We start from the raw sequence: 23,893 nt of genomic DNA, 5'->3' as shown, positions 1-23,893 counted from the left end.
AGTGTCTTTTGAATGTAAGTCTGTCAATCAATTCTCTAATGTTAATGCGATCTATCTAAATATTTTGCAACCCTACAAGTGTGGATACAGTCATTATAATCTTCAAGGTTAACTTGAGCAGCATAGTGCAAAGACTGTTTGAAAGAAGGGCATCATGACATGTCTTCAAAAGTGAAGCCAAAACATATGTGCTACACCTACTGACTGACACTATAAGTTATACAGCCTGCTTCTTCTGTGTTAAAAGATGTGTTAACGGACATGAGGGGGCGCTGATATGGGGGGGCTGGTTCAGGTTGCACAGACCATGAGGCGAGCCTTTGAGCTGAAAGCCGGCATTTGAGTCCAACCTGTGGCACCTTTTCCTGCATGTCACTCCTCGCCCACCCCATCTCCTGCTCTGTCCACAGTTCTGTTCTCTATGAACGTTAAATAGAAACACATTTCTGTTCTTTAAAATCGTGCTAATTAGGCACCATGCCTGATTGGTTGTTTTTGTTTGCAGTTTAGATTTTCTCCACTTCTTTTTTTGGGCTTATCTAAAAATGAGGTTTAAGAGAACAACCAGCAGCTCTGTTGATAAAGTGCTTTTGTAGTGCTGTGCACACAATTAGCAGAGTTGAGAACTCGGGATGGGTACCTTTCACATTTGAAACGATTCAGTACCGTTGCCTGGTACCTGGCGGTCAGTATCAGTTCTCAATGGTACCAATTTTTGATACTTTTTTGGGTTTGTGTGGTAAACATTATATGGTTGTTCCATGATAAAACTATTCAGTATATAACCTTGCAATACTGTCTTCATGGCCAGAATGAGAAATCACCTACTCTTCCACTGTCTCACAGTCATAAGAATGCGTTTAGGTGCCTAAACATGGTACCTTTTGTTTTTTTGTGAATCCGTACCCGGTGCTTTTGACAGAATTCGGTCAGTACCTATAAAAGTACCTTATTTGGTACCCATCCCTATTAAGAACAGCAATTGAACTCTATGTAACAGTGAGTATCTGCTTCAAACTTACTTATGAGAAGCTCTTATGCCGCAGACTTTACAGAAGAGCAAGGAGCAAGACGATCTTTGCCGTTTCATCAGTTACTTTAAAGAGATAGTTCAGATTTTTTGACATGAACCTGTATGGCATCCTCATCTGTACTTACTGCTTTTTTCACGTACCTAGATACGTGAAAAGAGGTCTTTAAAACACCCTCATTCAGTAGCCTAGTGCAGGGTAGTCATTATTGTTTGTGATGCAGACAGAAGCTGCAACGCTGGCCTCCTCATCAATTGAAAGGTCTTGTATCTGTGACATGATGAGGTTCCATTCGTTGCAGCAGGAGCACTCCACCTCTGTCGGCATGACTTCACACTTCTGACAAGTGCACCAGCATTTGTCTGTCACTCTCTCTTTCACGGCTCCAGCTGTGGCTCCAGGAGCGACATGACTGTGCCTCGTCTCTCTCTACCCGTTCTAACTCCATCTGACGAATTTCAGCATCAGTATATTCGGGTTCATAAAGATATCCCTTTGGCTCCGTGCTAAATGTAATGTCATCTTCATCAGGATCGTAGTCAGACATGTTATCATTAACTTTTTTAAGTTGTAATGACGGTGACAACGTGCGCCGGGCAGCTGGATGCACCGTGCGGCGCAGTGATACACAGCAGAAAGTAGAGCCAAGCGATAACGGAGTCTGACTTTTTTCCGGTTTGCAGTTTTGTGATGCAAATTTATCACTCTTTTGAACACAAATTGTTTTGAGAGGAAAAACGCTTTATTTTCGTGACCCCAGCCATGTTGCCGGACTACTTTCGTCTAGACCAAAACCGCACCAGATCTCGGGTCACAGGACCCTGACAGGGGGCAAGACAGCACTGATGCATGTAACTACAGATGAGGATGCCATACAGGTTCATGTCAAAAAATCCAAACTATCCCTTTAAAGAGCCTGGTGGTTACAGGAAAGAGTAGCTCTGGGAGACTTGCTCCAAATGACAAATATACTGTCTGTCATGGGGGTATTTTGACCTCATTTTTGTACAACGGGAGGAAGTGGAGACATTTTGTCCATCTTTATACACGGTCAGTAGTAAAATACAACAGTGTCAATGCTACACCCTCCCTGGCCCCGGGACCACGATGTCACTGACACTAAGGGACATTACACAACAGGAGCAGAGGTAACTGTCCTTATCCACCAAGATCTATCTCTATATCTATTCCTTATACGTGTTGGCCTGGCAGTCATTGCCTACTGAAGTGAAAGACAGGCAGAATCAAAGTGGAAGAGGCCAAGGCACGGGATAATAGGAGAGATTTATTTACGGCTTCATTCAGCACCAGTCACTGTCGCTTCTTTATGACAGCAACCTTGAGGAGAGACAAGACATCAGACAGCTCATTCCTAATGGGACATCGTTCTGCCGGCAACACATACAGGCATGTGGACACACACACACACAGCCGAGCTAGACACTGTATCACTTTGCTGCTGAGGAGATAAATCCGCTGAATCTCATTAACTAACTTGTAACACTTGATTGCAGCATGGAACATGGAGTTTTGATGGAAAGTGGCAGTGAAGCCTTTCACATGACTGAATGATAGCAGGATGGCAGACAGAGGCACCTAATTAAAGAGCCATAATATTAAAGTCTGTGGCTGTTTCCTTTCGTCTCATTCATTCAAGAGCTTTTGTTTTATCGAGGGCGACAAAAGGCCTCAGCTGGAGCAGACGTGTAAGACAAGCTGTCAGTCTGCAATCGATGTGGCAGTCGTAGAAAATCAGTCTCAGCAACATGATAGAGTCTGACAATAATAGAATGCACAAATCTTTTGCTGATGTCTGCAAATGTGAGATGGTGCAACACTAGGAATCATGGGTAAAGAAGGAGCAAATCCTTGCAGCACAGTTCTGCATTGCAATTTTACAGCACGTGTTGCTCTAATAAAACTCAGATCAGGATTCTTCCTCTAAGAACACAATCTTCAGGAAATTATTTAAAGCATCCAATACTGAAACCTTGCTCAGCATGGAAATCAAACCTTATTGTAGCTCTACAAAAATCAACCTGAATTTATTCAGCTTTTCGCCAATTCTGTTGGTGAGCAAAGGTCAATCAAAAAACAATCCCCTCTGGACTAACTGGAGTGTTTTTCTCTGAAAGGACCTTCTAACTGAGACATGATCAAGTGTGAGGCTGCATGTGTGTCACTGACCTAGCTGGGTGTGTGCCATAAGGTCGGCCAGTGCGGTGGCTGCGGCGTTGGCGTTGAGGGCTGCGTGGGCAGTGGTGTTGGTGGTGGTGGTGACAGATCTCCCTCCCGGGTGGGATGAGGTGGATGACGCGGAGGATGAGGTGGACGAACCCTGGATGACACGGTTAAACCAGTGCTCAACGGCTGGGTGGCCGTGGCCCTGGTAGGGCGTGGAGGTGGCCAGACGTCCCTGCCGGCGCAGCGAACCTTCGTCTTCTGACGCTGAAGAGGTGTCTGTGTTTGACAGGTCAAGAAGGGGCAGCGTCACAAAAGTGGACAAAGACAGGGGGGGAGGTCTATTATGTCATCGAGAAAAAGGCCAAGAGAGTAAAACCCCCGAGTGGGAAGACTGCAGGATTTACTGTATACGCTGATGATGCATTTATCTATGGTGGGGAAAATAAGTATTGAACACGTCAACTTTTTCTCATCATATTTATTTCTAAAGATGCAATTCAAACAAAATTTCTACCAGGCATTGGTATTAACTCAAATAATCCACACATGAAAAGAAATCATGACATTCAAGTCCATAAATAATGATTATGTGGAATTAAGTACAATAACACAGGAAAAAATTATTGAACACGCTAACTGAGATTCATCTTGACTAGGCCATTCTAACAGATTGATTTTCTTTTTTGAAACCATTTCAGAGTCAACTTTGCCGTGTGCTTTGGATCCTTGTCCTGCTGGAAGGTCCAGCCACGTCTCATCTTCATCATCCTGGTGGATGGCAGCAGATTCATATCAAGAATTTCCCCATGCATGGCTCCATTCATTGCTTGACAATTATATGAAGTTTGCCAACACCATGAGATGAGAAACAACCCCATGCCATGATGCTTCCACCTCCAAACTTCACTGTTGGTGTAGTGTTTTTAGGGTGATGTGTAGTGCCATTTCTCCTCCAAACATAGTATGTAGTATGACAGCTGAAAAGTTCAACTTTGATCTCATCTGACCAGACAACATTCTCCCAGTATTCTAGAGGCTTGTAAAGATGCTGTTTAGCAAACTTTAAATGAGCTTCAACATGTCTTTTCTTGAAGAATAGAATCTTGCGGGCTGAGCGTCCATAGAGGCCATGGCAGTGGAGTGTAATGCCTATTGTTTTCTCTGTAACAATTATACCTGCTGCTTCCAAGTCTTTCTGGAGCACTTTCAGGGTGGTCCTTGGCTCGTTGAGTACTCTTCTGACTATCTGTCTGACTCCCTGGTCAGACATCTTGCAAGGAGCTCTTGTGCATGGCATGTTGATGGTAAGGTGGTGCTTCTTCCACTTGCAAATAATGGCCCCAACGGTGCTGACTGGAATAATCAGGTGCTTTGATATAAGTCTGTAACCAGTTCCATTCTGATGCTGAGCAACAATCAGGTTGGTGCATTTCCTTGCCAAAGTATACAACCTTTCCATGGTGTGTTCAATGCTTTTTTCTTGTATTATCCCAGTTCCACATAATCATTATTTGTGGACTTGAATGTCATGATTTCTTTTCATGTGTGGATTATTCAAGTTAATATCAATGTCTGGTAGAAATTCCATTTGAATTGCATCTTTGGAAATAAATGTGATGAGAAATAAGTTGACGCGTTCAATACTTATTCCCCCACTGTACTTACATATACTTTGAGAGTACATATAAGATAGTGGGATGGTCAGATGACTTTGATGGTCATGGAACTTGAAAGCTAGTTTTTGGATATTTAATGACTTTGCTGGTTGTGTATATATGTCATTTGTCTCTAAAATTGGCCACACTGACACAGAAGCATAAACATCCCACTTGAACTCTGTGTGCTGCATGTGATTGAATAAGTGTGTCAGACTTTGACAGCAAACAACAGAGCGCCTCTTATTTGTAGAAGACAAATTGCATGCCGTGAGAAAACAAGAGTTTGTTTTGTTTTTGCACACTGAAACCAAAATGTGAGCTTAAACAAATGAATACAAATAAGAACAAAGAGCTTTAACGTCTTAAAGCGTACACAACTTGAATACTGCAGGAAAACTTGGGAGCCGTGGGAACTCACAGTGTTAGTTTGATTGAATAAGAAATGGAGTTTGAAGGTTTGTTCTTAGCATGGCAGCATAATCAGACTGATATTAATTCTGCTCGAAGGTGCTGTGTCAGAAAAAGCAAAAACACAATAGTAGCTAAAACGCTTCAGGCATCAAACTTTGTATGAAGTGCGGTGCATGCTCATGTTTTTATGGCTCAGATTCAAACCCAGTTACTGATGACTGTGTGCCTCTCCCTCGAGTCATCAATGAGCAGTTGGTCCGTGCAAAAATAGACCAAAAGGGAACAACTTCAAAGCAAGGTTATAACCATTCGAAATGAACATATCCCACCTCATCTTCTGAATATTTGATTTTCTTTTTCTAAAAATTCAACAAAGTTACACAAGAGCAGGACAGTCTGAGCTCTGTAGCCTGCTGAGAAATGAGGGCAATAAAAGGGCAAAGCAAGCTACTATCATCCACTTGAGATATTAAAACATTAAAAACAATGTTTTTAAAATTACAAACCAAGGTCACACTTGTTCCAGTTATTCATCACAGCACTGCATGCCAAGCAAAGCCACAAAAATCTGTCACATGCTTTGAATCATTACAATGAAATCAAGCGTTGTACAACAAAATAAACCCCTTGTAAAATCTTTTCACTGGAGACATGAAGACTGAGACATTTGGGAAACAGATTGAGCCTGTGTTAGTGATCAGCATGATATTGTGAAAACTAATGAGCTCTCATGTGATACGTCGAGGTCTAATCAATCACTATGTAGCTACAAGTTAAGATGTTAAAATACTTTCCTCAAGCTCCTCTCGCTGCCTTGCAGAGGCTGTGAGAAGATTTGACTATAACAACCTCAAACTTAATGTCTCTACAAGCAGCCGGCTCACGGGGGCTATCTGGCATTTATGATTCTGTTTGTTATTCCTCTGCTCTTTTACAATCCTTCTCTCCCTATCTCGGTAACCTTGACACTCGTACACGGGAGAGAGAAGAAGGGGGTCGGAGAACAAATGCAAAGTAGGAAACAGAGAGGCGGAAAGAACGGCAAAGAAACTGAAATAGAGTAAGAAGTGTTAGTCACAGATAAGTAGAGAAACATGAATACATGGTGGAGGGTGAGTCAGAGAAAGTGATGGAGGAATAAAAGAAGGAGCACCAAAGCAGAGCATCTGATGTAGCCTTGTAATGCGCTAATTAAGTAGCCAGCTTGAGCACACAGGGACAGGTAAACTACAACATCTGTGAGCTTATCTTCTCTGACCTGTTTCTGCAGAAAATCAGTCCAATCTTGTTGTCAAAGCAACACCTTGTGGTTGGTGAGGCCAAATAGCAATACAATGATCAGCCATAACATAATGACTACCTGTTAATATCGTGCAGATGTCGCACTCGTCCGATCATATCAAGGCTGTTTTGTCCCTGTGAGACAATTGCCCAAATTGTGTATTTCTGCAGAGCTATTCCATATTTGCCCGTAAATATTCAAATATTATTCAAAGTGATATGCTAGCCTAACCTCGCTGAGTTTGCACTCTACCTCATTTTCGTTCATTTTTTTGGAAGGAGTTCCCACACTTCCCAATCCCATTTTGGGCCTTTCCTGGTTCTTGTTTTGGCTGAAAATCGTCCAACCTGTCGACTCCTAGTCTGGCTCTATTCATTATGTCAGTTTGTTAACGTCGTCAAGTTAGATACAACCTGGTTTGGTCGTCGTTAGGCATTTTGGTGGTTTCCTTGCACAACTTCCTGTCCCGTTCAACCTACTTTTTTGTGAAATTGAAGCATAACAGCTCCAGCCCAAAACTACTTCCTGCCATGAACTATTCGATTTTTACCTCAGAGGTGATATTTTTGGGAGAGAGTGTCTCTGTTTGTCTGTGAACAACATAAATCTAAAAGTACCAAACGGATCTTGATGAAATTTTCAGGAAATGTTCAAAACGAGATAAGGAAGAAGTGATTAAATTTTGGAGGTGATCTGGATCACCATCTGAATCCAGGATTTTTAAAAGGATTCTTTATCATTGTGAGATAGGGCCATTTTCACCATATGTGTATATAACTCCACCATTAATGGTTGGATTGCTTTGCAAAACAATACAAGACAAGGTCACCATAATTTCTGACAGATGTTAAAGTACGATCCAGATCCTGGCAATATTCTGGATACTGAGATCCAGAATATGAAATATGTACTGGGTCATCATAATTTTCAACACTGTCAGGAAACAAATTGTGGTAAAAACCTGCAACTAACAACAAATTGTAGCAGACAGTCTGCTGAAAGGGAGTATAACATTAAAGTAGGACTACAGTGTTGGTGACAATCACAGTATGCTTGGTGGAGGTCTGCCCTCTCTGAGTGCTTTTCTTTTTTTTTATGTAAATGTCTATTTGAATATTTGGAAATCATTGCCCATTCCTGACCTGAGGCACTCAAAACTAGAACTTGGTATTTTCAAAAACCTCTGATATGATTCAATTTTGATTCTTTTGATATGATATGATGATTCTAAAAGTTGGAGGGCCTGGCTTTACACTGCTGCTGCTTGCTTTGGTTGCCATATTGTTCATTTTCCGTTCATACCTTGCAAATAACACACACAGCGCCTCCCACTGGTCTGACTTAGAGGATTTGCTGAATCGATATTGAATGGGGCAGAGAAATATTTTGATGCATCGATTACTCAATATTTCTACCCACCCCCACTCAAAAGAGTTAAAAAGTTGAGTGTGGAATGGTGGACGCTTTCACACTCTGTGATCGCCGTAGAGGAAGGGGCAGGGAGGGATCAAACAATAGTTGAATGAAAAGTGGAAGTAAACCAGTGAATGATCATGAAATGTGACTATAGTTTCCAGTAAGCATGAAGTTGGAGTGTTTGATTTGGGAAAACACCACCCTGTAAGATTTTGTGCTCTGTTCCAGTAAGAGCTTAGTGTAAGGAAGTGGAGTGAAGGGAAGTAAGCAGTTTAGTAATGGACTCCAAGAGGCCTTTTAGAGGTGTGCTGTGGGTTTTAGCATCACGATGTTAGCAGCTGACACTTAGAGTCTTACAAATTGTGAGATAGTGCTTTAATGGATCTGACTTTGTTGTCCCTCACATCTGACTTATGCTTGATTAGACTGTAACCCTGGAAATTCAGAGACTTTCCAGTTACACCTTGAACTTAGTGTGATGCCTACCCAGGCTATGTTCTCTTCCTCTTTGGTCGTGTTGTGTTCTGACAGCTTTCTTCAGACGTAAACAAGCCACTACTTTTTTTGCAGCATAAGCTCTGCACCTTTAATCCTTCAATAACGTGATCTCTGAAATCTGCCATTTCAAATCCAATGTCAGACAAAGTAATAGCAGTACACTTTCCCCCAATACATTACAGTACATCTTTGAGAGTGACTGAAAACAACCATGACGACAACCCCTCCTTCTCACGTTCAAACTCCAAAGTCTGAGCTCTTAATCCGGTTACTTGGTCCACCGCTGTGTCCTCTCTCTTTGCTCAGAACATGAGGCTCTGAGGCCCCCCACCAATTAACTCTTATACACCAAAAAAAGCCACAGCAGCGCTTGAGAGGCTCACAAGTTTTCCGTGATTAAATCCCACACAGATATCTCGCAGAATGATTAGAAAAAATATTGGGAAAACAAACGGCGCAGAATGTTTTTGGAGCAGTCTCAACAAAAAATTTGCAGAATGTAGAAAAGTTGCAAAGATTGAAATGAGCTCACCCACGCAATATAAACTTTTACAAAAACATGATAAAGGTCAACATTTTAACACTATGTTAAAAATCTGATTATGCTCCCATTATGCAGCTCATGTGGGAAGAGCTGCCTGGGAACATGTCTTGGAGAAAAGACTCCTTTATGGTGGAGAGAATGGCCACATTCATCAAACCTCACATTTCTTCCCAGCAGCAACGACATCACCTTCAATCACTGGGCACAACAGAGAGTCACAACCTACGCTCTGATGCTCATGGGAACACATGTCAACAACCGAGTGTGAGCGTACACCCAGGCTGAGCGTGTGAGGATAAAATCTGTCCTTGGCGAACAGTCGGCTTACGGAAGCGATGGTCTCACCTGGCGGGGTGCATGCCTCGACAGAAGACTGAACTAACACCGATCTTCTCTTGGAGGGCATTGGCATCTTCCGCTCTTTGTACTTTGCCAGAGCTGCTTGGACAGCTTCTGTGTGCAAATCTGAAAAAGAAAACACACGAAAACAGTTCATCAACGCCATCGATGAAGAGCACCAGGGATTTAAAAACTCTGGCAGAGTGGACACGTTTACCAGATCTGAAGCGTTCATCCCGGGTGTTGGCTGCCCGAGATTTGTTGTGTTTGGAACCTGGGAGAACTGCTTGGGAGGAGGACTGGATCCTATTGTCAATTTGTAAAGAAGGATCTACACCTGTAGAGAGACAAGATCAAACAAGGAGAGGACAGATTAAAACAGAACTCCAACAAAAGTTAGAAGCAGATCTATTCAAATCAGGAATATGAGTTAATGTATTCTGCAGAATGTGCAGAGAAACGCACTGTGTCAAAGTATTGCCAGATCGAGTATCTACAAGCTTAAAGGTAATCCCTTTTTAGGCTGCTTTCTTCTAATACTGAAGCTTGGAGTTGAGAAAGCGTTCACTTTAATTAATCCAGCCCCCCTCTTTCAGCCTTCCAGACGCCTCCCAGCTTTCCAAGAGGAGCAAATGCAAATTACACAGTTGTAACAGAGAGGAGGTTATTAAGCACCATGAATGTCAAAAAGACAACATCATCTGACTGGAGCGTACTAAAATTATCAAACACTCAAACTCATCAACCTCTCTGTGCTCCGCGTGACGCAGGCTGTGATTCATCCTTTGGTTTATGCAGCTCTCATCCGAAGCTTCATTAAGTGAGTTACGGTGAGCATCTGAGGGGAAACCTGAGACCACCGCCTGGAGGAAGGTCACTGTTTGAGGGCTTAGTTGTCTTCGACAACTACTCTCATACTTTAGTCAGATTAACTTCTCCAGCCATCTATTATTAAAGATAACTCCTATTTCACCCCTTCCAACAACACCTGCTCACTGGTTACTGATGCTGAAATATGCATAGACATGAAATCACACAAGTTCTCATATGCAAATGGAGCAAAGTCATTGAAATGCACGTCCATGCCAGTGGCAACACGACCAATAACTGAATCCTAACTCCCTGTAGTGAGAGGTATAGCTTTACATCTGCTGCACAGCTCTATAGCTTCCTGCAAGAGCAGAATAAAGGTGTCTTTTTGAGTCTTTCTTACTCAAAAAGTACAATTTTGGAAGTCAGGGAGATATTGCACCACGTTCAAGTGTGCAGGACTCATTATCTAAACTATAAGAGTCAAGATCTAACTGTAAAAGTCAGCAGAACTTTCAGGATGTAAAAACTGAAAAAGACATTTCAAACTAGAAGGAGTACACTAAATGAGTGTAACTTAAAGATGCTATGAGGAGGATCTGTTTTAATTGCACATGTCTCTGCACACTGTTGAAATGACTTTTAGTGAGGCGTTTGTTTATTTTGGAATTGAATAGAGATCTGATCGAAACAAATTTTCTTTGTTCAAGACAACTTTTTAATAGATACAATGCGCTGAGGTAAGTTATTTATCAGTACAGTTACATGGCGCTACAGTTTGAAACATGACCTCAAGCAAACGTTGTAGTAGTTGGCTATATATAGTGCTATCGGCAGCCTGGTGCTCTGATGTATCTGTAGGCTAACCTGACAACAAGTAAACACTGTCAGTTTGTATGTAGTTTAGTAGCTGTTTATATTTAGCCCAGCTGGCAGTCCGGTGCTCCAAGACATGTCTGTAATGTGTAACGTTAGTAAATCCTGATTATGTTATAAGGGGCAACATCCGGTCGGTAAAAATGAAGACTATGTGGAAGTGCCAAAAGTCGCTGTTCTTCAAGAATCCGCTTGGGGCTGGCTGCAGAAAGACCACGTACAGCCATAAAAACACATTTTACAGCATTAAAAACAAATTTACAGCCTGGTTCAAAAAACACTTGGGTCTAAACACTGATTTTACTAACGGCACACACTGTACGGTGAGTGATGTTTTTTCTATCTCTGCAGTTTAGAAGTTATTAAGGTCGTTTGATTTTCCAATCAGAGGCATAGCTCAGGTCACATGACCGCCGGGCGCCCTGTAGCTGCTTAAAGAAAAATTCACAGCTGGCGTCATATCAAATGTGGCTGCGTCCACGGATTGGCTTGGTTTCACAATTTCAGGAACAGATGGGCAACGTCGGCTACGTCCATGTTTTATACAAACTATGGTTATGTCCTGCCAGTCATCTACCAAGCAGAGCTACTGTAACCTCACTCTTCATTTTATTGATAGACTCTCAAGTTTGAACAGACCACTGCAGAATAACTGCTGACTGTGGGTTGGAATGAACATTAGCACAAACAGTTTAGCCACTGTGTTATAGAGTGATACAGCCTAAGCTAAAGGCTAATTAGCCTTTAGCTTAGGCTGTATCACTCTCCTGTTTATCTTTCTTCTGTTCTTCTGTCTTTTTTCTGTCTGACAGCTAGGCTCCAGTGTCCACCATCACTACAAAAGTAATCGCAGAAATTGTTTTCAGCAGAGAAAAACACACATCTCTTCTCTCACTACTAAACTTTGCCAGCTGGTGTGTTGTCATAAAGAACAAGACGAGCCGTAAATCAATCCTGTCTTGGTCGACCCAACCTTGAAGCTAAGAAGTAGCAATTTAAAATAACCTGTAACCAGCAATATTAGCGCTGATAATCTCATTTTAAAGTGTGGATTATGATCAGGCTTATATCTAGAAGGAAGACTTTTTCAGGATCACTTTCGAACTCAGCCTCTTTAAGTTGAAGTGAAAGCACATCACACCCTTTGGAGTGATCTTATGTGCCAGCTACTTTCATCACACAAAGCTTTACAGTCTAACCAAGCAGTATTGTGGTCAGCTCTGAGCTCGCTGTGATGCTGCAACTTCTGCTGACCTGTGACCGACTGAACCACACAGAGTGTCTGCCTGTATGAGACCGCCGTCAGAGAAAAGCCCTCTGAGAACAGACTTGTGTCCTGCTACGTTCAACCAGCTCGATCCAGAAGCTAGCTGGCTGACCAGTCAGACACCCAGCCAGCAGACCAGCCATCAGCCAGCCCGGCTTTTCAGCGGCAGCTTAGCGGGGATCAGTGAGCTGCACACAGTCAGCAACTCTCAGACAGCCACACACACACACACCACACACACACACTTAGAAATGTTAAGCAACATTTTCACAGGCTTCAAGTAAATCTGTTTAAAACAAGAATTTCAAAACAAGATTTAATAAGGACTGAGGACTTTTGAGGACACGTAACACATGGACTTTCACACATACACACAATCTGTGTTTGTGCACACCCACTAAGCATCCCCTGAGTCTGCGTAAACACATTAATATATGCTGGTCCCTTATACTGCTCTGACAGGCCAGTCACACTCCTACCGTTCCCCGGCTCCCACAGGAGACAGGTCTATAAAACAAGCCAGGACACCAGACCCGGTTGCTGGGCAGAACGCACTTCAGAGACAAGCCACACAGAGCCAATGAGGGGTGTGCACCGTCACAGCAGATGTTGTTATTGGTTCACAGAGGGCCCTGATGAATTTTTAGCACCTGTCTAATGCCAACACTTAACCAGTGTGGCGGCTGACGGCACGTGTGCAGTGTCTCACTTCTTGATGAGAAAATATGCTTGGATAATGAGAAACGCACAACTCATAATAGTCATGTGCTGGATTTCTATAAATGGACGGCAGCTGCATTCAGGGTGAAAAAACATCCTTCTTGATAAGTTCCCTACACGCCTTTATTTGCACAAAAAGGTCCACAACATAATCCACAAAGCTCAACCTGAAACTGAAAAATTAATATTTACATACCAAATACTCATAAATAGGTGAAAATATAAGTTTTAGAGTTCACGCTGAGGACAGAAAGATACAAAATCAACTCTGGTGTGGATGTTAACAATCTTATCCACCTATTCTACTGCTCTTGGCACGTGCATAGCTCTACAGTATGACAACTGTGAAATACAAGGCTGTAAAACAGCTTATGAAATTCAGTATGGAGCTCAGCTTATAGTCTATTGGTCTCCTATTTCAGGCCTGTAGCTGTTAAAGCCTAACCCACTGATTCATCCTGCTGGATGGATGTGTCATTAATTTCCAACACGTCTTCATTCAGCTGGAAGAGCTCGTTGTATATATAGAATCTCACCCACTTTAAAGCCCAGCTATCGCAGCTCTAAATCTATCACTTCCCATCTTCAGCTGTTAGACTCCACGCTGAGCGGCTCCAACAATAAACAACAAAGAAAAGGCTCATAAATCCAGGATAACAAGGAGGGAGAGTTAAGACAATGATACAGAGTGGAGGGGATGATCCGCCCAAGCTTAATAACAGGGCTCAAGAATTTAGTGGAAAGGCTTGAGAGAGCTGACCACATGAGACCCAGACCGGGTTTCTAGCCAAACCAAAGACTTCCATAGACCCTTGATGGAGGATGGAGAAGCATTTAACATACGGACAATAAATTAGCACAACTCACCACAAACCAACTATATAGTTTGATCCAGTGGCACGAAAATAAAACTGATTCCTGCACCTTATAGTCAAACAGCAAGAGAAAGACATTAGGAAATGTCCATTCTCATTTATTTTTCAAGTAAATCCACCACTGATCTAAGACACTGAGGCACAAACTGGCAATTAAAAACAAAACACTCTTCTTAATACTTAGCATGCTGTAGGAAAAGTGAAGCTGAAAATAAGAGGTCTGTGTGGATGACAGAAACAGATGATGAGACCAGGTCTAGACCAGGTATCATTCCAGCAGCTGCACCTAATATTTACAACACCATTACAGTTTGTCTTCCTCGCCTTGGTTGGTTAGTACCTGTACTCAGTGGGCCTCCACAGACACCATGATGAACGGCTGAAGCAAGGCTGAGGCATTAATTACAGAGCAATGCGAGACAGGACCATATTTAAAGTCCTGACCATGAGCAACATGGACACAAGCAGAGAAATATCCAATCAGGAGAGTAAAGTATATACAACTTTATGAGCATATAATGCATCATCTGTTATAGAAATCAACTTTTCATCCCCTCTTTTGTATCTTTACATTTTGTTTCATTTAATCTTTTCTCTTCCTTTGAATCATCGTTATATTTCTCACACTCTTTCCTCCTCCATCTGCTCCTTAGTCACTTCTGTATCCTTCATTACTAACTTTACAAAGACTTCTCATACTGTTTGCCACAGCAAGCAAACCATGCTAAATGCTACGCTAACAAACAGCCAAAGCAAAGATTGCTCTGTTCTGGGCAGTAAATTTTCCTGCAGGCCTGTGTGCCTTACCTTGTATCTGTGGGATGTATGGTGCCAACAGCTTGCCTCTTTTCTTCTCATAGCCCTTCTGAGTGATGTCCCCTGTTCAGACAGAGACGGAGGAAAAAAAGAGGAACAGACAGACAGAGAGAGAAAGGAGGGAGAAAGGAGGGAGGGGGGGGCAGAGAGATGAGTCATTAGCTCGGCTGTGCCATGGCAGTGTGTGTGCACAAGTGCCTCAGGATCACACACTCGCTGGTTACACTGGCACCACAGGGCACCAGAGGAGGCTTGTGGCAGCATATGACCAGCTTTCACCCTCTGACTGTTCCTCTCACCTCCACAGAACTGACGTTGTGATGGCTGCGTATGTTTGATGACAGATATGGAATCAGGGTGAATTTCCTCCTGAATACTTGAGTGATAACATCAGCGAGGCAAGAGGCATTTAAAAGATCATTTGTCTGGTGCGTCTGGAACATTTTTCCTCGCAGTATTTCAACCAAGAAGAAAAATCTGTGCTGATGTCAGCATGAACTGAATCTGTCTCAGTTGTCTCCTGACACATAATTAGACGGCAGTCTGTTAAATAAGATCTCGCTGCGTGTTATTCTAATTGCTCTGTTTGAGAGGAATATCAAGGTAAAAGGGTTTTTTAAGCCAAGAATTTAACTATAATTAACGGGGAGAAAAAATAGAGTAGGAGGAGATGAAGAGATAGGGTGAGCCTATAAAGGTACATAACATTATTAAGTTTGTAGATACCGAACAATGTACGGATTAAACCTGCTGTATGTCACAAAACTGGGGGAGGATCCTTGGATAGGATTCATTGAAAATGAAAACCCTCAAATGGGAGATGGTGACATCATCAAAGAGAAAATCAGCGTCTCATTGTTGGTTTCTTGAGTCAACAGAAATTAAGAAGTTCAAAGGTAAACACCTGCACACGGTCATACTTGTAAAGGAAATAAGCATTTATTGCAATGTTTCAGTGCCAGAGCTTCATCAGGCAAACAGTTTGATCAAAAGGACAGGAAATGTTAAATAAGAGGTGGTGGCTTCACGCCTGCAGCAACTTTCTCATCAAGATCAAAACAGCAAAGACAATAAAAAGATAAAAAGTGGATGTCAGTTACCTCACTGAGAGAGCAAATGTGATAAATATAGAACCAGACACACAAATTTCAACCCACAAAAGCATCAGTTACACTATTAAGAGAGTTAAAAAAAAATAGAAAAACTTAAATGAAGTAAAAAAGTCTGTTTTTCAGAGCTAGTTCTAAATTCTAACTTTTCAACCTGGTCATAAAAATACACCCACCCACCCAAAAAAAAAAACCTCAGAAGGGAGAACACCACATAAAAATTCATGTTGAGTTTTATAAAAAGGTCACTGAACTATAGAAATGAGCCTGATCGTCAATGCACTTATTTCATCTGTATTTGAGGGGAATACTCCAGCCGAGGGAAAGCATTTACCTCCAAATCGTAGCGTAAATGCTAATTTTCTTTAAAAGCAGGACAGTGTGCGGGTGTTTACCCTTGAACTGTTTGTGGGAAACCTGACCCACTGACACACCTGTCCTGAAAAACAGATGGGCGAAGTGGCTTTTCAGAACAGAAATTAAGCAGAAACTGTATGATCTATGCATGCATGCAGGTTGGGAACAGGTGCATGTTTGACAAATTAAAAAAAGAAAAACATTTTGGCAGTTTCCTTTAATGTTGACTAGGAAGACTTCCATTATTAAGTGGATTAGCGTTGACCCCCTGTGTCCAGTTGTGGAAATCTCTGGTATCTGATGTTATCACAATGGAGCGGTTGAGGTACTGCATTAATAGAAGAATACACCTGTTTATGTCACAGTGGGAAAGAATTTTAAAACTCTTAAAATGCAGTGCCTAAATTGAGTGTGTGAAAAGGGATGGGTACCGAATAAGGCTCTTAGCTTTAGCTCTACTTTTATGGGTAACGACTAAATTCTTTCAAAAAATATCGGGTACCGATTCACGTAAATTGAAAAAGTACCATGCTTAGGTACCTAAACGTATCCTTGTGACTGTGAGGGAGTGGAAGAGCAGGGATTTTCCATGCTGGACATGAACACAGCATTACAGGGTTATATAATGAAGAATAAATATGTTAAATTGAAAAATGTATTTATTTTATTATTAAGCAAATTGATATTTTTTTAACACATAGACAGAAAAAAGTACCAAAAATTGGTACCTCTGAGTAACGGTACTGATTGCCAGGTACCGGGCATCAGTATTGTTTCAAATGTAAAAGGTACCCAACCCTATGTGTGAAGCTTCTTTGACTGTTTTGCTCGTGCACAACACTGCTTGGTCACACTCTGTTTTTTGTCTTTTGTTTTGCATGCTCTTGGGTGAATGTTATATGTAGTATTATGGAACTACTAAGAAAATATTTTGTGCTAAGATTGGACTGTTGTTTTCTACTTCTTATCTGAAAAAAAATCAATAAAAAGAACTCTCGAAAAAAAAAAATTAGGGATAATTACAACCTTGCACCTTTTTGTGTACGTGTTATGGGGTATAAGTTCCTACAGCAATATGATTAAACATTTCCCTTAATGTTTCAGTCATAGTCTCCTTTGGTCAAATTCACTCAGTCAACACCAGATACCGATAAGGTGTGGTGCCACAGCAGCTCCTGGACTAAAATGAAGCAGACAATCCTCACATGATGAAGTACAAGGGTTCAAATTTAGCAAGAAGAGAACTGTTATTATGATGAGTTGTAGTGTAAGGATTTGAAGAGGAAACACTATTTGCTGTAACATCTTACCTTTATTAAAAATACTAAATTACTGTGTCACTAAAATGACAATAAAGGTTACAACATCCATTTCCACATGAGGCTCATTATGAAGACAAAGAATGTTGTCAGCGCTGAGGCTGATTTGTGGATGTAAGATGTCACTGATCAGACACATTCGTTAGCCCAGATTGATGGTTTCACTTTCACTCTTTTAAAGACAAAAAGACAGAGAGCGCTGACTGACAGCACCTCTCAGACACAAACCATGAGTATATACATAACCATGTCCCCCTGTGACCTCTCCAACAAGCTCAAACACCCCCAAAGTTGGGTTTAGGAGAAAAAAGGGAAACAACAAAGTTGAGGAAGAGGACGGGGGCCTCTTGGAAAATATGCCAGTCAAACAGTCAGGCTGTGAAGAAGTGTCAAAGTCAAACAGGCACTTGACATGACATATTGTTTTGGCAGGAAGCTAGAAATGCTAACAATGTCAACAGCTCAGAGGTAAGACTTTCCACTGGGTGTTAGCACTGAAGCACGCTGAATAGGGATCCCACTGTGACCCTTCTGTGAATCCATAGAGCCTCTCAGCAGGGCTGTGGATCTTTACAGGTCAGGGGACATAGGAATAAGTTCAATAAGGCAATCTGAATAATAGGATCCTCCTTCTCAATCATACAACAGGGAATACCATGTTTTCCTCTCCCTATTGATGTGTTAAACCTTTATTAGTTCAATAGCAGTAACACTTGTGTTTCTCTTGTCATACAGAACATCATAAAGTTGATTTTTCAGACATTTCTGAAACAGACATTTTTGATGTGTGTGTGGTAATCCAAGCCTCCTTGACACAACAGTGTGTTAGTGTACAGGCAGGTGTTGTGGGTCACACTGGTGGCTGTGCTGCCCGCTGGTCCTGACTCACCACTAACAGCTGAATGCTTTTACTGTTTAATGTCCAGGAGAGCTGGAGGCTAGCAACAATACAGCGCTGTCCACAGGCTGGGCCGGCTGACCTGACACTGACTCTTTCTGGTGATAAGTGTCTCTGTTTGTATGCCTGTACATCAGTGTATGTCTGTGTGTGTCTGTGTGTGTGTGTCAGCGGGCCTGAGTGTGCGCACCACAAGAGTCCGCCAGCCTGACAACCACACAATAGAGGCCTATTTTCTTTGGGCGGCTCCAAATTCTGGCTGGAGGCCTCGGTGGCAAAGCGGCCCCTAGCACACACTGATCCATCAAGTTATGTCTTGGTGAAGCTAATCTTTTGATCTGAGAACAAACAGCTTTGTCACTTAATATGGAGGAATGGCATTCAGTGGTAAACAATGACTTAGTCAAAAACAAAATGAAAATGAAACTTAACTATGGCCCCAGAGGATCTCAATATTCCCTTTGGAGGTGTGTGCATCAGTGTTGCATTCCTACTCACAGTTTAAGATTTAGGAGACTAATTAAGGAGAAAATGGGATAATTCAGTGTCAGAGGTCAGTGTGTGGTTTTCTACCTTTGGGAGATCAGGATGGTTTGGATTAGCGAATAGAAAGAGAGCTGTATTTACAGGATATTGGGAAACACCTTATTTGACCTGTTACTCCTCTGCGCTGACGACAGGCATTTTGAGCTGTCAAAAATGGAAAGGTTATATCTCTAAGGAGGAGTAGAGACTGAGGAGGAATCCATCCAAGGAGAGGAACCGAAATACAAGAGTGTAGGGGGTGAAACAGAGAACACTCAAGCTCTCACCTTTAACACAACCCACCTATTATAATGCCTTTTATCCCTCCAAAGTAACCTCCTCACCTTCTTCTAAACCCTTAAAGGCTCACTGTCCCTGCATACGAAGCGCTCCACTCATCTTTCGACCTTTCCTTAATTACCTGCAGCAGCTCTTGCTGAGGGTAACAGACAGAGAGAGCAGAGGCATATCATGGCTCACGTCCAGCATTTTAAAGCTATTAATGCTTGTCTTGTGCTGTATAGCTACCATTCATCTGAAGCGACAGGATTTTATTTCCCAGAGACTGGAGGCATTTTTATCTGGCACAATGTTGTTATACGGTAAACACTCCTCTCGCAGGGCACTGAATCCAATTTGGAAAGAGAGACGGTCAATCTTGTGACACTCGGAGCAGTGACAGCAAGAGGGCCTGCTGTCCTCTGCTTCATCTTATTGACTTCCATTGACTGATGGCTATTGACTACGTTCGACTGATGGCTATTGACTGGTGCTGTTGCTCCACTGCTGCCTATTAGAGAATTACCCTACAACCGCCAAGACGAGGCTCTTAAATAAGGAGGGAAATACTGAAGCAGCACATTCCTCCACAAAGACAGCAGAAACACTTTAAAGATGGATGACAGAGAGTTGGATGGAGATGTAGAAGTCTGTGAATGTGCTGTCGAGTGTAAAAATCAAATCTGAACAGGGCAGCATGCATATTTCCAGGACAAAGGACATTTTCTCTTTTCTAATGGATGCAGAGAGCCAGCCATGGATGTCAACACAAGCTCAACTATCCCTACAGGTGTAACACACACACACACACAATTCTGTAAATTCTGTTATTACGTGTTAGTGTGTCTGTTTTTTTTTTTTTTTACATCATCTGAAGATGGATCATGATAAGTTGTTCTTTAAACGTAGAGTCTGCAAGATTTTCATTAAAAAAAGAAAGAATGTCAACTTTTACAGGAATAATCCTTCTCAATCGTCTTACAGGTCTCTACGTGTGTGTCAGTGTCTGTGTTAGCCTCAGCCCCCTCCTCAGCCTGAATGTTGACATTTTGGGTGTATTGGGATGTTTCTGGGTGGTGAGTAAGCGTGGTTACCTCAGCCAATCGCAGAACACCCAGTACGCAAGTGTCTTCATTTGTTGATGATAGCGAGTGGGAGAAGCTAATCAGAGAAGCTATGATAGTGAACATAGCACAGACGAAGAAAAACACAACCAAAGTGAAACGAAACGCCAAACAGATAAAGCTTTTTCCTAAACAAGGGTGAATACAGCTTGGCTCGACTGTCACTCGCTTTCGGGGACTTGGAGTTAAGCACGGGACAAAGAGTGACGCAAGTTGGTATTTGTCAAAAACCCATGATTAGCTTGTGCTAACATGAAAAGTGAGGCAAACAGCTCGCGAGTCTCTCCATGTAGAAGCGCAATGCTACAGGTGGTGGCTGGGCAAGTGAGTGTTTTCACGTTGTCATGGTTGGAGGGTGTGGGTGTGCTGCAGCTGGCACTGAGCCGCGGAGGAGGAGCCCAGTTTAAATATTGTGTTCACTGACAAGGAATAAGAATTCCTGCAGACCCTACCTTTAAAATTGTTTGTTGAGCTAACTGTCGAAAACTCCACTTGTTACAATAGAGAATAACAAAACAAACTAGGGCTGCAGCTATCGAATATTTTAGTATTCGAGTATTCCACTGAAAATCCCATCGATTAATCGAGTAATCGGATAATATACATTTTTGTTTAGTTAAAGAGCAGTTATTTTTCAAATGAAAATTTTTCTCTTTAAGAAATAGAATTTTCTGATACAGCATGTCAATAAGAGCACTTGCTTAGGTAGCTCCAAAATTTGTAAACCTTGTACATTTCATCAAATGTTGCGGACCCAAATGGCACCCGTTTCGTAGATTGACCCATTAGTGTCCAAACTCCAGAAAAGAAGCTAGATTTGTTGCTAGCTGCTATTTTGTATAAGAGGTAGCTTGAGGGGTCTGAAAACTCTCTTAATATGGCCTCAGCACTATTTGAAATACCACTCTTTGATCTTTTTAAAAATTAATCGATTCCTCAAGGCGGAGAAAAATACTCGAGTATTTTTTGTAATCGAGTACCTCGAATCATTCGAGGAATCCTTTCAGCTCTAAAACAAATAAACTGTAATATTTGAGAAGTTTTGTAAATGCATATGATTGTTTTAGTTTTATGGTTCATCCACTTATAGCTACAGCCTTTAAGTGAAAAAAGTTCAATACAACAAAAATCTTTAAATGGAGCTCTGACTCAAAATGAATGTATGGATTTAACATTTATAACCACATTAACATTGGGATAATTCTCTGAGAGATGCTAAATAAATTTGGTCCAAATAAGCTGCTGCAGATGAACAATCCAGAATGCTCCTTTCCTTTAAATAAAATGCCGTGTGTCTTTGCTGTTCTGCCAATCCTTCCTTTCTTAAGTGACAGACAGCCAGAGAGCCCGCCCCACCCGTTCTCAATGTCAGTTCCTCTGCCAGAGCTGACCCACAATGTGCCAACACTTCTGCCAAGCCAGCAAACCAAGCCGTCTGCCCTTCAGCCACAAAAAAACACCACTAAATATTTGGGGCACGTTCGTTCTCGAGGCTTGTGTGAGTGTAGACTCCAACAAAAGCAGATGTAGCCGGCTGTCATTTAGCATTAGCTTCCTGGAAAAAATACATGTCAGTTCTTTGCAGATTTGGATTAAGCTTTAACCTAAGGGGTGTGATGTGTGGAGGGAAGTTTATTTCATCAGAAGGGACTTTTTCAGGTGTGCATTGTCAGCTGATGGAGATATGCGTCTCATTCATCCAGCCCAGAGGAAACAGGCATGTATATAACTGTTAAAGACACTGCTCCTGACAGATGTGGAAAATTCACCTGATAAGGCTGAAAGGATTAAAAAGATATGGATAAGAAGCAAGCAAAAGGAAAAAGAGGAGAGTAGATCCACGCTGCAGGCTGTGCCACATGTCTGGCTTATCAGACTTTCTACATGACAAAAACACTAAACAGGAAATGTGTTGTATGCAATGGCAAAAGCAGACCTGTGTGGAATAGTTTTCACATGCAAGGACAAACTCACATGGAGGAAAGCAGAGCAGCTAGAGACGTCTTCAGCAGCAGCAGAGACAGAGAAGCACGGACGGATGGATGGAGAGAGCTGGAGAGGTCAGCAGTAGAATCCAGGCAGGCGTACAGGTCAGCAGGCGCTAACAGGCTAACAGGCTAACAGGTAAACTCAAAGAAGTCCAGCTGACAGAGGTCAGAGCCTCCAGCATCCTTTGTTTCCTTTCATGGAGAGAGCAGCAGAATGAACGAACCCCATCTCCCTCATTCTCCCTCTTCATCGCTCCCCTCCCTCTCGCCCTCACTCAAACCCCACGCTCCTGTCACCCCCCCACCTTCAATCCACTGCCCCTGATACCCCCTCCTTCTTCCACTCCCTCTCTCCTCCCAGTGAAGGTCTCCATACAAAGCCAAACTAGGCTGCAGGATTAGGGTGTCAAAAGCAGACCCCTGCCCCCCACCTTCCCACATACCAATGTCACAAACGCACACACACATGTACACACACTGTACAAGAACGAGGGAGACGGCTTTGTTTGCCTGTTAAAACACGTTTGTAAAGGTGAAGTAGCGGCATGCAAACATTTCATTGTCAAGAGGACAAAACCTCGGCATACAAGATAACACTTGCATCAAAAATGTGTAAATTCATATTTCTCTGCTTTATGGTTGATGTAGGCACACGCTCACCTGCACAGCAGGATCAAGCTGCCATGACACCATACAGGTATTGTCTGGACCCTCTAATGCCTGTAATTCTCTGGTAGTTTCTCCCATGAAATTGCTATGTGGGAAATTTTAAAGTGCAGTACGGGCTTTGCAGGGGTAAAATATGGCTTATTGTGTTCAAGGAGCTCTTTGATGTGCAGGAAAACACTGCTGTGTGTTTAGACTGGTTGGAGATAGAGTACTCCAGCTGTCCCAGTGGGCTCGTTGCCTGCGTGTGTGTGTATGTGTGTGCATGTGTGTGTGTGTGTGTGTGCTGCTATTTCATTTTAGAAATTAGAGACCTATTCACCCCATGGCGGTAACTTTCAGTGAATAGCTGCATATAATTAGGCTCAATTATTGCCTGCTAGGACACACACACACACATACACACAAACACCCAAGCTAACGCCCACACACACACACACACAATGGATCATCCCCTCTGTTTCTAAAGAGTGGGACGAACTACAAGTCACCTTGAACTGTGGGTCAAACACCTGCTGCCATGTATTAGCTTAACCTCACATGATAAGAAGCTATTCACATGTGTTAAACACACACACACACACACACACACACACACTGTATAGACTCAAAAGTAAAAAGCAACCTCTGTGAAAAGGGTTACAAAGATAATCATGTAAATGATTTATTATTTAAAGACACAGTCTGTAACTTTGATGCTGTGTTGATTTTGGAGACTGCGTTTCCCATGAGCACTGTCACCACTGCCAATCATACATTCATACTTGCTATAGTCTGCATCGAACGTAAAGGAAAGGAATGAATACATATCCTCTTTTAAGGGCTACTTTTAATGGTTTGGTCTAGCGGTTAGCTCATGAAGTTAGCATGTCAGTGGTCAGGCCAGGGTTCAAGTCCAGCC

General features: G+C 42.2%; 1 protein-coding gene across 4 annotated transcripts in view; it reads right to left on the bottom strand.

Annotated features, from left to right (window-relative positions):
• Positions 1-23,893, bottom strand: part of LOC141808748 (disco-interacting protein 2 homolog A-like) — a 109,080-nt gene that overhangs the window by 31,369 nt on the left and 53,818 nt on the right. For all 4 annotated transcript variants that reach the window (XM_074695446.1, XM_074695447.1, XM_074695450.1 and 1 more), the window contains exons 2-5: positions 14,719-14,790; positions 9,581-9,700; positions 9,370-9,489; positions 3,219-3,491 (exon numbers count right to left, since the gene is read on the bottom strand). In XM_074695446.1, coding sequence (XP_074551547.1) covers positions 3,219-3,491; positions 9,370-9,489; positions 9,581-9,700; positions 14,719-14,790 — 585 coding nt within the window. The remainder of the gene's footprint in view (positions 1-3,218; positions 3,492-9,369; positions 9,490-9,580; positions 9,701-14,718; positions 14,791-23,893) is intronic.

The sequence above is a fragment of the Halichoeres trimaculatus genome, unplaced genomic scaffold (genome assembly GCF_033239565.1).
Source record: "Halichoeres trimaculatus isolate MK-OKI-2021-1 unplaced genomic scaffold, fHalTri1.1 fHalTri1_scaffold_19, whole genome shotgun sequence".
In the NCBI taxonomy this organism is placed as follows: domain Eukaryota; kingdom Metazoa; phylum Chordata; class Actinopteri; order Labriformes; family Labridae; genus Halichoeres; species Halichoeres trimaculatus.
The sequence above is the reverse complement of the archived record's forward strand: the minus strand, read 5'-3'. Positions and strand labels throughout refer to the sequence as shown.